We start from the raw sequence: 14738 nt of genomic DNA, 5'->3' as shown, positions 1-14738 counted from the left end.
TTTAATCGAGTGGTAAAATAACAGGATCTTGAACAACGAGAAATCTAGGTTTCTTGGTTCGGCTACCCAATCGCAATTTGTCTTAGGGTAGGCCACAAAGAAGGTATTCCTTGTGAATCCACTGTTCTTGTCGTAAGTCGCCTACTTGATAGGACCAAATTGATGAACTTAGCTTGACAGCAAATTGGCTCACGATATCTTCTTATGTGATCCGAAGGAAAATTGCCTGCATGCCTGCCTCATAAGAATGCGGAGGATCTGTTCTTCAATTTAGGTTTTTTATGTGATCCATTGTCACCCCCGAAAACCTAATAATTTTTATTGGCTAGCGGAGGATCTGTTCTTCAATTTAGGTTTTTTATGTGATCCATTGTCACCCCCGAAAACCTAATAATTTTTATTGGCTAACCTATGCAAACTTCTCATTTGGTATGTTGTACAACATGCATTGAAATTAATTAGAGTTTTTCGTGCAGTCATGGATAGCATAAAGCCCGAGTAATCTTGAAAGAGGCTTGGGGGATGAGCGTGCGGTTCTAAAAATGGTCCAAACGCCTACCTTCGAAAGTGACATTGCACGCCTTCTCGCCCGCACAAACTGTACATAAAGGTCTCTCTATTTTTTTTTAAGGGGTAACTGTAGCACTGAGATAACGTTGTATAGACTTCTGGAGATCCTGTCCCTACGTGAAATCCAAACCCGCCCCTCGCCCACTCTCAAGAGACCAAACCCTACTTCTACACCAAGAAGGAATGACAGAAAAACCCTACTCGACGGCGACGGTAGATTTCTTTGTGGAGTGGTTCCGGGAAATTATTAGCCTCTGCGCATCAAATCTGTCCTACTCTCATCCACAGTACGAAGAGATCGGATAAAGAGGCCGAAATTTCGCTCCTCGTGTTTCTTATCGCCAGTCCTGTAGAAAAGGGGTCAATCTTGTACTCTTATTTTTCGTGGGGCACGGCTATTGGTAACATTTGATAGTGACGCGAGGGTATAACAAATGAATCAAAAGCAACCAACTAAAATTGAAAGGTCACACTAAATGACGCACAAATCTTTTGACTTATATGATTAATCGATTATATCATGTAAGTCGCATAATTAGCATAAAAAATAACTCTCGTTATCATATTGTAGGGGCAGGGATTAATGTTACTTGCCACGGACCCCATGTCCTGGCACGCCCTATCCATGCCTGTATTACTAATAACTCCCCCTAGTTTCTCCAGACAGAAGAAATCCCTAGCAGAAGGAGAAGTACTACTCGCGCAACGATCGTATCTTGCTTTTCCTCTGTTGGGTTCCTAGTATTTTACCGATTACTGATAGAATGGATCGTGGATGTGATAGGGATGATACTATCATAGCTACATGCCATATCTCGGAACCGATATTTCAGCATTCATGTTCCTACCCATTCTGTACACCGACATGCCATAAATCTATCGAGTAGACACCAAAAAAGACCCCAGACCCCAAGAAAGAACCAGCAAAAGATTTGAAGTTCCTGTGTATATGTCAGCGCAAACTCTTATCTTGGTTCTGCGGACGGTGTCAGGAGAGTCTCTGTCACGGAGAAAACGCGAGCGTTGTCCTTAAAATATAGAGAGCAATCTATGATATCCATTCACAGAGCCTAACGTATCGAGCTAGGCTTCTTCTTCATCGTCTTCTTCTTCTTCTTCTTCTTCTTCTGGCAATCTCTTGGCTGCTGCTTATTGTCTCTTGTTTTCCCCATGATATCACCGAGTTCGGATTGCAGAAAATATGGACCATCGTGTATTCAGATAAATGCCAAGAACGTGGACAGTCCTCATTCGCATGCTCAACCTGTGAGCTCTCTCTTTCTCTCTCTCTCTCTCTCTCTCTCCTAGTTTCCATTTGATATGTCGCAGAGCCCTCGTTGAAAAGGCTATGAATTTTGGTCGCGGGGAATGGCTACCGTTGGTTCATTTTTATTTTATTTTTTTTTGATAGATGTCATCCATTAATGTTTTCTTTATTCCTGCTATGGTGTAGTTTCTCGTAAACGAGGTTTTCTTAACTTGTGCATTCGAGATGCCCTTTAATCATATATTTAACAAAAAAAAAGATTGTCAATTTCTCGTGGCATATGTATAGTCAGCCCATTAAAAATGACAATCTTTCTTTATTAAATATTTAAGAAAATTTCTGAGATTATTTAAAATATGTACCCGCTCTTATATACATCATTGCACAGAAAATTTTCACTAGCTACGAAATAAGAGAAGACATAAAGTAAATTCAGATATGGATCGAGATCCTCTACGTTTTAATAAGTAAATATATACAATACCCTTACTCTTTGAGGGACCTAAGCATGAGACCGCACACCCAAGAAAGACTGTAGTGCCATACAAACAAGAACGAGTTTGGTCGGGGTAGGGGTGAAATTGGAAGAGGGGAATAGGAAAAAGAAGAAAGAAAGAAAGAGGAGAAAAAAGGGAAATAGGATAGTCGCTTTGGGCCGTCCATTTGCATGGGAGACGGCGTGTCTAAATTTTAGGGGGGAAACTGACCTAAATATAGAGGATCCCAATTCTTTTGATATAGTCAGATTTAATTTTGACCCGACACTATTATAAAGTGAGACCTATCATATTCAATAGTCTGCATATATTGTAGTATATATGTACGGAACTCGCCTTGTGGTTTCCCATTAAACTATGAATTGCTGATAAATTAGATCAATTCATCAAAATCTACTTTTTTTTCTCTCTTACCTTGGCACTGATATGCACACAGGACGTGTGGCTTTGTGTGGTGTGGATTTTGATTTTTTCCTTCAGCATATCTGATGTGTGTTTGGAAATTATAATCTCACTGAAGATGTTTTCAGTGCTGGGGTTGCCTAAAACTATGCTTGCCAAGCTAGGTATCATGATATCATGATATTGTAAGAGAGAACCAGATTGTGTTCTTAGTATAAACTCAATATATGGGATCAAAGCCTATAATATGACAAAGCTAGACAAGGTATGTGGACCCCTTAGGGCTGATGTGAGAAAACGACGAAAAAGAACGGAAGTAAGTAGGGTTTTGAGATTGCAATTATAAGCAAATGAATGCACGTCCTCTGACAAGAAAAGGCCAACCTATGCAAGCCAAAGCATACAGAGAGAACGATTAGTCGACTGTCATGATTCATTACTGTTTGATTTGATGATCTCTCACCCTAGAGAAAAATTTGAAAGACGGATTACGACAAGTGAGTGTCGTGAATCTAGACGACACAGGGCGGAATGATTACATGCAAGAGATCAAACAAGAGCAATAGGCCGTCGACAAGCAATGCAAACATTCTATTCTGTGTTTACCTGGTCCAGACGAACGTGTTTACGTCCATAGGGAGAAGAACTGTTTCCATTCAATTAATCAACTGGTTAAGGACGTATCAGAAATGTAAGCTGAAAAGAATTAGGAAAGCTACAAGTCATGCACTTTGCACATCAAAATACCATATTTATCACTCTGAATGTAGGTCTTCCCAGAAACATGCGGTACACAGAGACCCAAAAGACAAAAAATCAGCAGTGGATGTCCGTGCAGCATCCACAAAACATACTATGGCGTTATGTTGAGCAAAAACGTTCAGTGGAGTTTCCCTGCTTACTACCCAGAAAAACCAAAAGACATGCCGTTGATCTCATCCATGTGCCACAGGAGCTTTCGAGTGGAGCACGCTCAATATATCCACATATACTATATCAGCTTTGCCCATATAAAAATATAACTTAAGCAAACATAATGCATGGTAAATATCTACATATTATATGAATCCATGGGAAATTAAAAGATAGAGGCAAAGTTTCATTTTGCAATTCTTTCCTCCTTGGGAATGTCTGTATATGTAAATAGTTCATTATTTTGGCAAACCAGATATATAGCACCGGGAGGTTTCTTATGTAAAGCAGAACTATATTCATGATTCAACTTTGAGTATAGAAATGTTTAAGGCTGCATCCATCTCATCAGGTAAGTGTACCAGAAAATTGCTTGGGAGTTAAATAGACCAAATTTGACCTTACATCCTTATAATGAAATAAAATGGAAAATGCAAATGTTAAGTACACAGTTACTACCTTCTCATAATTTATTTACCATATCTAATCACAGTGAATCTCATACAAGCGTACTTAAGTCATGATAAAAATTGCAAGCATTGTGTAGAGTCTTAAACCTTAAGGATATATAATGCCTTGAGAGATGTATAAATTTAATTGAAAATGCTCACACATCTCAAAATTAAATTAATATTATTATGTTTAGACATAAGTATATATCGAGCATATAAGTGTAGTGATCTGTCCACATAACAAGTCTAATTTCCATGAACCATATCTTGAGAGTTTCGAGGTGACTTTCAATCTCAGATTCTTTCTCAAAACATCGCATGACTAAGCTACCTCTCAGCACATTACAGCCACAAAGCTTGGTAAATTTTAATTTTTAGTCTTCTTCAAATCCATAATAAACAAATTGGGCACCTAAAGTTTGCCGAGTAGCATTTAGCTCATAGTATAGGAAAAAATGAAACCAAGATGGCGAGGAAGTTCTTTTACGAGACTCTGGTATTCACGGAGGTGCTATTACGTGCACCTTCCGAGAGATGTAAATCACTTAAGCTACTTCTTTTCTTCTTGCATATTCCTGGAAACTATCCAGTCTCTTTCCCTCAATGTACATAGTGCTTCCATATGTCTTCATTATATTCGCTCGACAAAGCTCAATATGTTAAAGACATTGGTATTGAATTATTTTACATCGTTTACCATGATATCACTTCAATATCAACACTTTTTTTTCCAAAATTTGTTAACATGACATATGTTATGTTTCCAAAACACCACGTCTGCTCATTGTCTGCTCATTTGCAATATCCAAAGACTCCCGAGGCATCTGCGAAATATGAATTAGGAGACCTAGCACATGCGACCTAGCTACTGCTCATCAATCCACATATGAATGCTAATCGGAATTTAACTAGTAAAGGCCTAAAAGCGGTCCATGTTTTGTACTTGAGCTGCAATTTTTTCTGCTAAGAAAAAGAGTGCTATGAAGATATTAAAAACAACTGCTTCTAAACAAAACTCATCATTCAGCTCTCACATTGAATTGCTTTGACATGAGAAACCATTCCAGGCATGATATCCACCTGTGCCTAGGGATTAGAAAACTATAGAAAGGATAACCAAAGGGATTTGCAGAAATACGATGCACAAACCATAGCACTCCAGAAAATGTTTTTTGCTCCCAAAATGGAAATTACACAAAACAACCCACCTCTAAGACATCACCTAGTGTGGTTTGAGATGGCGACATAAGAAGAATCGTCTGATCGCAGGGAGGATCAGAAGAGGTGCTCCAGTTTGGCCTTTCGATCTTCTTTTCATTTTCAGTGATTTTTATAGAACTCGTGAAATAGTGTTTTGTGATCTAGGGTTCTGTTCTTGGCCAAAGAAAGGAGTTACTGTCAAACTCTTGAATGATACCTGCCAGGAGATCCGTGCTTCTCATCGCAGGACTCAGACCGCTCGTTTCAGGATAGTAGTTCGCCATCCCGGCACTGCTTGTCGCTGCTGCGGCATCACACAAGAGCTTGTCGATCATGCTCAATGAATCGTCCATCTCTGACGCGAATTGCCCATATTCTTGTGCCGAGTCGTCGTTGTTGATCGGTTGCTGGTGGGCACATAAACCATCAGCACCGGAGAACACCGAAGCATTTGGGTTTTTCTCTCTTGCTCTCTCCCTCGCGTTTTCCCTTTCCCTAGCATCGCAAGATTTTATTTTCTCTTTCCTATTGCTAACATCTTGTTCTTGTTCGTGTTCTGCTTCAGCTTCAGCTTGAGCCGCCTTTACATCACCGCCGCAATCTTTCTGCTTGGTGATGTTTCGACCCACTACCTCCTTGATGGAGTTCCTGGACTTGGAGAGGAGCCACTCGATGGTCTTGCTCGCCTTATCGAACCCCAACATGTCCTGCAGACCAAAGAACTTCCTCGACACCTGCACCGACAACCTTATCCTCCGGTCTCGCAGCCCTTGCACCGTCCGGATCTTGCTGTGCCGGTCCTTCTTGCCGGTGTTCCTCTTCCGAGGCAACGCTTTCTTGTTCTTCGCGGGATCAGCAACCCTGACCCCATTTGCATCGACGCGAGATTTCGGAGGCGTCGTCTGATCGGAAGCCGCGAAACTCGTGAAATCCGCATCGTGTGGTGCAACATGTTGATGCGAGAAGTAGTGATGGAGAGAGGATAACACGCCATCGATGTGGTTAGGCACCGAAGGGAAGTGAGTGAAGGGTGAGGGGCGGCCACCCGCTTCTTGATTTTGAGAAGATTCGGCAATCGCCAGGGCTTCTTCTGTGGGAAGAAACGGGCTGTGATGACCATCGCCGCTCGCGGAAAACATCCTTTGACGATCTGAAATTTTTGCAGACAAGCAGAGAGAGAGAGAGAGAGAGGAGGGAGGGAGGGCGGGAGAGGGAGAGGGAGTGGATGAAAAGATCACAGAGGAAGGTAAAATGCGAGAGAGGAGGAAGATTACGATGACGGTAACTGCGAAGCGAGCTGGGTCATGTTTGCATGTTCATGTGCACGCTGGATCACTGGCCCTGAGATGGATTGAGGAGCAAACGAGTTGGTAGTTTTCATCGCAGATGTGATCAATGTCGTCAATTATTTCCAGTATGAAGGAGAGGGAGGGAGAGACAGAGAAAGAGAGAGAAAAGGTAGCGGATGATAATTTCACGTGGGGCGGAGGGGGGGTGTTGCCATGATACCGACTTTTTTTAAAGTCCTCAGCTCAGAGAGAGAGAGAGAGAGAGAGAGGAGACAGCTATAGGAAAACCCTAGAGAGAGAGAGAGAGAGATGGAGAGAGATTACCGATGGAAAAGACAAGGTAGGAAGAGGACGTAGGACGTAGGACGTAGGTCGGGTACATACCTAAAGAGAAAGGCTTGTTTGACCGGGAGAGGAAGTGTCATTGTTCATCTCTCTCTCTCTCTCTCTGAGATTCCTCCCACAGGAATTTCAAATTCGCCTTGTGTTTCTCTCCTTCTCTTTTCTTTTCCCTTTTCCTTGACCATCTTCGGCTATGGCCATGAGATGCATTTGCCATTACGGGGAAAAGAGCTGATCGAAGCTCCGGCCCTCGTGTGATCTTTTGATTTGCTTCGATTCATTTGCTGAATATGAGATGCGGTTTACTAATTCGAAAGAAGATATAATATCATAGGACGGGGACAAAAATAGGGAAAACTTATTTCGTTTATCAATGACTGTTCACATATCTCCATTATCAAATATCATTAGCACCCCCTTAGACAAGACTCTAAGCTAAAAAGAAAAAATGGCCCCTTCTTGCAAATTTCTTTTAACATTCCTAGAGTTTAGGTGATTTGATCTTCGATTGGTTTTAAGATTTTTTTCTTTTTTGGTAGCTTCTGAATTTAGGATCCGAAAATGGCTATTTTTGTAAAGATGTGGATGAGGACAATTAATAAGAAGGTACAAAATAAAATTCAAAGGTGAGATTCGGGTATGTATTTAGTATTTTCAAAAGTGGAAGAATAGAAGTTTCTTTTCGTGGTCGGTAGAAAGTATGATGGTTATGCATGGCACTGCACAGTCTTGCTAACCCTTATATATTCAATGAGAATTTAGCCAAAAAGAGCTAGAACCCTAACCCAACCCGTCCCTCTCTTCCCCTCTCCTTTAGCTTGAAGGATAGCGGCGTCGCCGCGTCGGCATAGTGGCTAGAGGAATGAGACAGCGGCTATTGGAGGCTTTTTTCTTTTAAGATAATGTTTCGTTCATTTCTCTAGAAATACAAGATAAAAATAATGCAGTCCAAAGATGAATCATTACATTATTGGTCACACACTCAAAAAGTAGATTTGCAACTTATTTAAAACTAAAATTTGCAGATGATTATCGAATCGGTCTTCATTAATGAGCATACATCAAGGTTTCATTTTGAGCTATTAATATGGCTTGACTTTTCGGCAGTGGGTACCAAGGAACACCTTCACCAGAGCAAAATGGTTGAATGAGCACGGATTTGAAGCCTTCAAGATTATGTTTGATAACTTGTCAAACAGTAACAATTTCTATTTTTTTAATTATGGAGAGTAGATTTGGAATAGAAATTATTTGGTAAAATTTTTAGTCTTGGGAATAAATTTCTATTTTTCCGTTCCTAAAAGTAGATTTAGAATATAATCGAAAAGTAAAAAAAAAATTGATTTTTTGTTCTTGTGAACAATTTTAGAATCAAGCCAACCAATTTTTTTTCTATTTTCTCTTCTTTCTTCTTGTTCTTCTTTCCTTTCTTCTCTTTTTCCAACCACCGTCGCTGCCGTCACCGTCACCGTCACCACTGCTGTCACCACCGCCGCAGCTGCCGTCGCTGTCCATTGCCGTCGATCGCCAACGACCAGTCCAGCAAGGTCTAGCAATCTCGCCAAAGGCTCGCTAGGCCAAGGCGAGATTAGGCTCGCCCAGCCATTAGCGAGGCTTGACCGAGCTCAGCCGACAAGGCGCGGCCTCGGCAAGAGCCAGTGATGCTTCGGCAAGGTTGTCGACCCTCGTCTGGTAGGTTGCCAATCATCCCAAGGCCCGCGATCGGAGACCCTTGAAGAAGAAAAGGAGAAAGGAAAGAAAAGAAGAAAGAAGAAAAAAGTAGTAAAATTATTTAAAAATTAAAAGAAAATGATTTGAAGTATAATTGAAAACAATACCAAATGCAATTCTATTTTGATAATTTAAATTTTGAACAGTTATCAGATGGTTTAAAATACTTATAAATTATTCTTGATAACAGAATAAAAAATAATAATTTATAATAAAAAATTGTTCCCGGGAACGAAGTGTTACTTTACGAAACTCTTGTGAACTCTTTCAAAATTAGAATTGTACACTATTGAATATATGAGGGAATTAAAACCCTAAAATCATACATGTAAAAAAACCCTAAATTTAGACTAGATCTAGATAGAAATCTCTCCGAAACGAGAGGGATAAACTTTCAGATCTAAAGATGAGAAAAACTCCTTAAAACGAGAGGAAAGTAAGATTGAGGAAATAGAGAACCAAAACAATCAAAGTAGAAGTGTCCAACCGAACTAGGTATACCTGGGAATCGGACCAGTTCACTTGGAAAATAGGGTCGGGAACCGGTTCCTGTTGAAATCGGTCCGAGAACCGATTTTGAGTGATTACCCACCAAGGAATCGATTTCCGGACCAGTTTTGAAACCGGTTTGGGAATCGATTTTATAAATAAATGTCCAAAACCTTTTTTTTTTCCCCTGATTTCTATTCTTACTTCACAATCACAAAGCATTTTTCCTAAACATGCACAACATTCTTCCTTCGTTGTTCCTCTTCCTCACTTGCTTCCATCTCTCATCGGCTCCCTCTCGCATCGTCCGATGGACGAACGGTGTTCATTGCCATGAAATTCTTATGTACCAAATGTATTGGCTCGCCTAATTTCTCTTTTATATGAGGAGTTATGTTTGCATAAATGAGTAATTTCATATAGTAGTTGTATGAATAAAACTAATATTAGACCCATATTTGTTGTTAATTCTTTGCCTTTTGATTTTATTTATTATAATTAGCCCCGTGGATCATTAATTTTTTGTTTAGTAAAATATTTCATGTATTTATTTTATTACAAGTGCTTAATGTTTCAATACAAATTAGGAGGATTACATTATTTTCTCGTGTATTAATATAAAATTCGAAATCGTATAGAATATTAGGAGATTGTAAAATGGGTTCTAGTAGAAATAGGATTGACCCTGAAACCGGATCGAAAAAACAGGGTGGGTCAAGTACGGGGTCTAAAAAAGAGGAATCGATTATAATAGAGTTGAGAACAGGATCTAGGTCTAAATCCTACCCACTCTGGACCTGATCACCCCTAAATCAAAGAAAAAGAGGGAAAAGGGTAAAAAAAAGGGAGGGGGAGGAGAAAACTAGCTCAAACCCTGCCTTCCATAGAGGTTGAAGAAGGTGGCTGCTTGAAGATGGGAGGGAGGGGAGAGAATCTAGGGTTTCGTGAAGCACGAATGGCTATTGGAGTTGGTTAGATTGAGAGATATTGAAGATTTTCTTGTTAGGTTTCTAAGTTTGCATATTGGAATTTTTCCGATGTAACTTGTGAGTTAGATAAATTAGGACATTGCATGCTTGTTATGTTGACATGCCATCCATCTAAAGGAATAAATTCAAGCCTATAAAGATATAAATTTAGACCTAAGTGGCAAAGATCTCAAATTTCATCTGAACTCATTCTAATAAGTTGAACTCGTTACATTATAAGAAATTACGAGTCTCTGCTTAATTTCCATGGATTGGCATAATATGATGTGTTGTTGTTCCCACAATTTTTTTTTAGAATGTTGTCACAGACTTAGTATCAAAACCCATTTAAGCTCAACCAAGCCAAAGAAGCCTGAAGAGCAATATAAATGGGTCACTATAGATTGGGCCAAGTATAGACTTGACTTGACTGGAGAAAATCTCCACGGGCAACTTTCATGATGGATATACGTGGACAGCACATTACGTTAGACCTTAATGCAAAACCCTGCTTAAATCAACCCAAAAATCATTGCTAGTCGAGATTCATTTTTTTCGAGAGAAAAAACTACATGTTTTAGGACACCTTACTAAAGTCTAGTATGTAATATGGTGATTTTTTTTTTTTTATTGATTATTAATTATGGATCATTTAACACACAAGCCTCATTTGCTTTAAAACCAAATAGAAAATAACCACAATAGCGCCCATCTGTTTCCCATTGTGTTTTCCAAAACTATATTTAGCTAGTATAATATTTATTCATTATAGTAATCACCTCTTTTGTTTTTTCCTAATGCACAAACACCCTCGTGTCATTCCAGAGGTTTAAAAATCGTCCTAATACAAAATAAGCTTTGAATCGATAATTTTTTTTTCACACGGCAGTTCTCATTTTATTTTCAGACCGACATCTCTATATAAAACATAACTCATAAAATCCGACCACATTAGGTTGGAAAGCAGTTGCGCCGCACGTAAATAATTGGTGCATTTTGCCAATGCGAATCGCACTATTTTTACGGGAATAAGGCCCGCTGGAACATCTCTCGGGAGGGAGGAGGAGGAGAAGAGCAGACCAATAGCAGGGTGGGGCGAATTACACGTTTCGGGCAGGGAGTGGTCGGTCAAAACAGCGAACCGATAGAATTCCATCATTGGATGCTAGAAAATGCTAAAAAGAAACGGCTCGCTCCCCTAAGCCCCCCACGTGCGCGATCACTGATCAATCCCCTTCTGAATTTCTGAATTTCTAATCTAAACCGACCGCGCCATTTCCTCGTTTCGCTCCTGTCTGCACTCCATCTCTCTCTCTCTCTCTCTCTCTCGATCCAACAACAATGGCGGCTCCTTCGCTCCCCTCTCTGCTCCTCCTCTCCTCCCTCCTCCTCCTCGCCGCCTCCGCCGCCGCCGCCGCCTCCGCCTCCCGGGGCTCGTTCCTCAAGCTCCCCTCCTCCACCGCCCCTCCCGCTCCCCCAGCTCCTCCGCCGCGGCCGCTCCCCGCTCCGCCGCCTCCCCGTCACCTCCGCCGCCCCCTTCGGCGCTGGCCAGTACCTCGTCGCCCTCCACCTCGGTACGCCTCCCCAGCGCCTCCTCCTCGTCGCCGACACCGGCAGCGACCTCGTCTGGGCCCGCTGCTCCGCCTGCCGCGGTGCCGGCTGCTCCCGCCGCGCCCCGGGCTCTGCCTTCCTCGCCCGCCGCTCCTCCTCCTTCCGCCCCCACCACTGCTACTCCGCCTCCTGCCGGCTCGTCCCCCGCCCCTCCCCCCGCCGCGCTGCAACCGCACCTGCCTTCACAGCGCGTGCCGCTACGAGTACACCTACTCCGACGGCTCCCTGTCGAGCGGCTTCTTCGCCAGAGAGACCGTCACCCTGCACACGACCAGCGCCAAGACCAAGGCGGCGGCGGCGAGGCTCAAGGGGCTGGCCTTCGGCTGCGGGTTCCGGGTGTCGGGTCCGAGCGTAACCGGGTCGAGCTTCAATGGGTCCCAGGGAGTCATGGGCCTGGGCCGTGGGCCCATCTCGTTCGCCTCCCAGCTCGGCCGCCGCTTCGGCAGCAACAAGTTCTCCTACTGCCTCAAGGACTACACTCTCCTCCCTTCCCCCACCAGCTACCTCATCATCGGCGACCGCCCCAGCGCAGACAACGCCGCCGCCGCCTCCCCCCTCGCATTCACTCCCCTGCTCGCCAACCCCCTAGCGCCCTCGTTCTACTACGTGGGCATCAAGCGCGTGTCCGTCGACGGCGAGAGCCTGCCCATCGACCCCTCCGTCTGGTCCCTCGACGACCTCGGCAACGGCGGCACCATCCTCGACTCCGGCACGACCCTCACGTTCCTGGCGGAGCCGGGGTACCGCCCGCTCCTGGCGGCGATGAGGCGGCGCGTGGGGCTCCCGCCGGCGGCGGGGACGCCGCCGGGGTTCGACCTGTGCGTGAACGTGACGGGGCCGGGCGGCGGCCGCGGCTGCCGAGGCTGAGCTTCGAGATGGAGGGCGGGGCGGTGTTGGCGCCGCCGGCGGGGAACTACTTCATAGACGTGGCGAAGGGGGTGAGGTGCCTGGCGGTGCGGCCGGCGGGAGCGGCGGCGGAGGGGGGCGGGTTCTCGGTGATCGGGAACGTGATGCAGCAGGGGTTCCTGTGGGAGTTCGACGTGGACAGGTCGCGGCTCGGTTTTTCACGCCGGGGCTGTGCCGCGTCGTGACTCGGCGAGTGGGGGCGGGGGCACTCACTGAGTTCGGCCCCGCCGTGACGTTTCGTGTTTTGTCGTGGGGATCCAACTTTTGCGAAATGATTTCTGCCGATTTTTAATTTAATTTTGCCACATTCTTTTCCTTTTTTGATCATCATTTTTCGTCTTTTCGAGTCTCGAGCGGACAATGGACATCACTTATTGCCAGATGAAAAAGGGCTTTGGTTCTTTTTGTTTGTTTTCCCTCCCCAGTAAATATGCGAATTAGTTGGATGGTGAGCATATGCGGACCGTCGGGTCAAACCCCGCCGGCGTCGATTACCGTGCACGACCTCGCGACGTGATATGATAATAGGTCTTTAGTTTTTACTCATAAGTAACTTGTGACGTCATGTTGTAAACCGGCTCTTTCCATATAATTCATATTAGATCTAAGTAACGCACGAGACATCTACAGGCCTGTCATGAATTTATTGAAAAAATTATGACATGAGTTTTATTGATAATTAAAATTTATTGATAAGATTGTTCCACATTTCTAATTTAGGATATAAAAATGGTATAAAGTTCGTAGTTAAAAGTGATGTAATATAAAAAGCTTATATCATCCAAAATCTTAAATCGATGCATTTATAACAAGTTTATTAAACACCAAAAATTAGTATATTTGTGATAAATTTATCTTCCGTAGTTCCGTTACAATTTACTATCGAATTGCTTTGTTGGATGACAAATGGCAACCGATGATTATACTAATTTGGGTTTTTACTTTCTGTTTGTTGATGTGCCAATTTTTGATTTTTCGTGAAATTTATCAAATCCAACCAAAATTAGCAAAGATTAAATTTATCATATATAAAGTTATTACAAATATATTATTTTAGGTAAGTTTATCATAAGAATATTAATATAGAATTCCCTGTGATATAAAAAACACAAAACTCTAAAGCTTGTAGGGTCGGCTTGGGTCCACCCAAGACCGATAAATGAGCTGTTCTTTTTTGTACTCATCTTGTTGGTTAAACCTTTTGAAAAAAAACACCTCCACCTCTTAAAATTATTTATTGTATTCCGTACATGCACCTTTTAGGATTAGATCTTTTTGCCTAATCATTTTTTGGCAACCGACGCATTTTGGCATTCTTCGAATCTAAACCTCGCGAAACCATCCCACTGCTAAAATGTCGACATGTGAATTTATATCCCTTTTGCAATCATTCGAGATTTAAAATGGTATTTCGACATTTTGGCGGGACAATAAGGACAATAATTATTACATCGCCCTTCGAGATTTATGTCCGTGTTAGCTAAAAGGTGAAGACTTAACCCCACTTTCTGCTGTGTTAGCTGAAAGGTGAACACCTAACCCTCTTTCTGTTTTGGTACTTTCCAATCGGGTCCATCGTGAGGTGGTGTCATCTCGAGCGAGGGCGTGAGCCGCGCGCGATTGAACTATAATGGGAGTCGGTTCGGAGATTCGATCCAAGATTTCCCAAATAAATGAAGGAAAAGTCAAATAGGGTCTGACATTTTTTTTTCCGTTTTTTTTTATGGGTACTTTTATTTACTTGATTATTATATCGACCTTATTATTATTATTATTTAATTTTGGTCAGAATGTTATCAGACCTTGTTTCAATCGACAGAGTCATCTCATACGTATCCTTTCACATCTGATGGCAGGCAACATATGATCTGATTCTTTTTTTTTCTTTTTTTTCTTTTTTTGTCAGAAGAGATTGCATTAAAAGTTTCAGTACATAAGGCCTCGCCTATTTTGGAATAAGAAGTTTACCCAAAGAAAAAAGTAAGCGAATTGTTCGCGATGTATATGCATATTTAATGTGTTTATGACGTAAATGATAAAAAAATTTGGCTAAAAATTAATTTCTGAGAAAAAATAGATTTTTCATTTCTATTTTTTAGTGA

At 42.3% G+C, this 14738-nt stretch overlaps 2 protein-coding genes across 2 annotated transcripts; one reads left to right on the top strand and one right to left on the bottom strand.

Moving 5' to 3' along the window:
- Window positions 1-5033: 5033 nt before the first annotated feature.
- LOC104455713 (transcription factor TCP12) lies at window positions 5034-6450 on the bottom strand. The gene has a single exon (XM_010070460.3). It carries the CDS (start codon window positions 6437-6439, stop codon window positions 5462-5464), a length of 978 nt encoding a protein of 325 aa, XP_010068762.1. The 5' UTR covers window positions 6440-6450; the 3' UTR covers window positions 5034-5461.
- Window positions 6451-11325: 4875 nt separating this feature from the next.
- Window positions 11326-13037, top strand: LOC104455712 (aspartyl protease family protein 2). The gene is given in 2 exon segments (XM_039316842.1): window positions 11326-12570; window positions 12573-13037. Coding segments are annotated over 2 exon segments (1359 nt in total). The 5' UTR covers window positions 11326-11460; the 3' UTR covers window positions 12822-13037.
- Window positions 13038-14738: the final 1701 nt, after the last annotated feature.

This window comes from Eucalyptus grandis, chromosome 7 (assembly GCF_016545825.1).
Source record: "Eucalyptus grandis isolate ANBG69807.140 chromosome 7, ASM1654582v1, whole genome shotgun sequence".
Taxonomy (NCBI): Eukaryota; Viridiplantae; Streptophyta; class Magnoliopsida; order Myrtales; family Myrtaceae; genus Eucalyptus; species Eucalyptus grandis.
The sequence above is the reverse complement of the archived record's forward strand: the minus strand, read 5'-3'. Positions and strand labels throughout refer to the sequence as shown.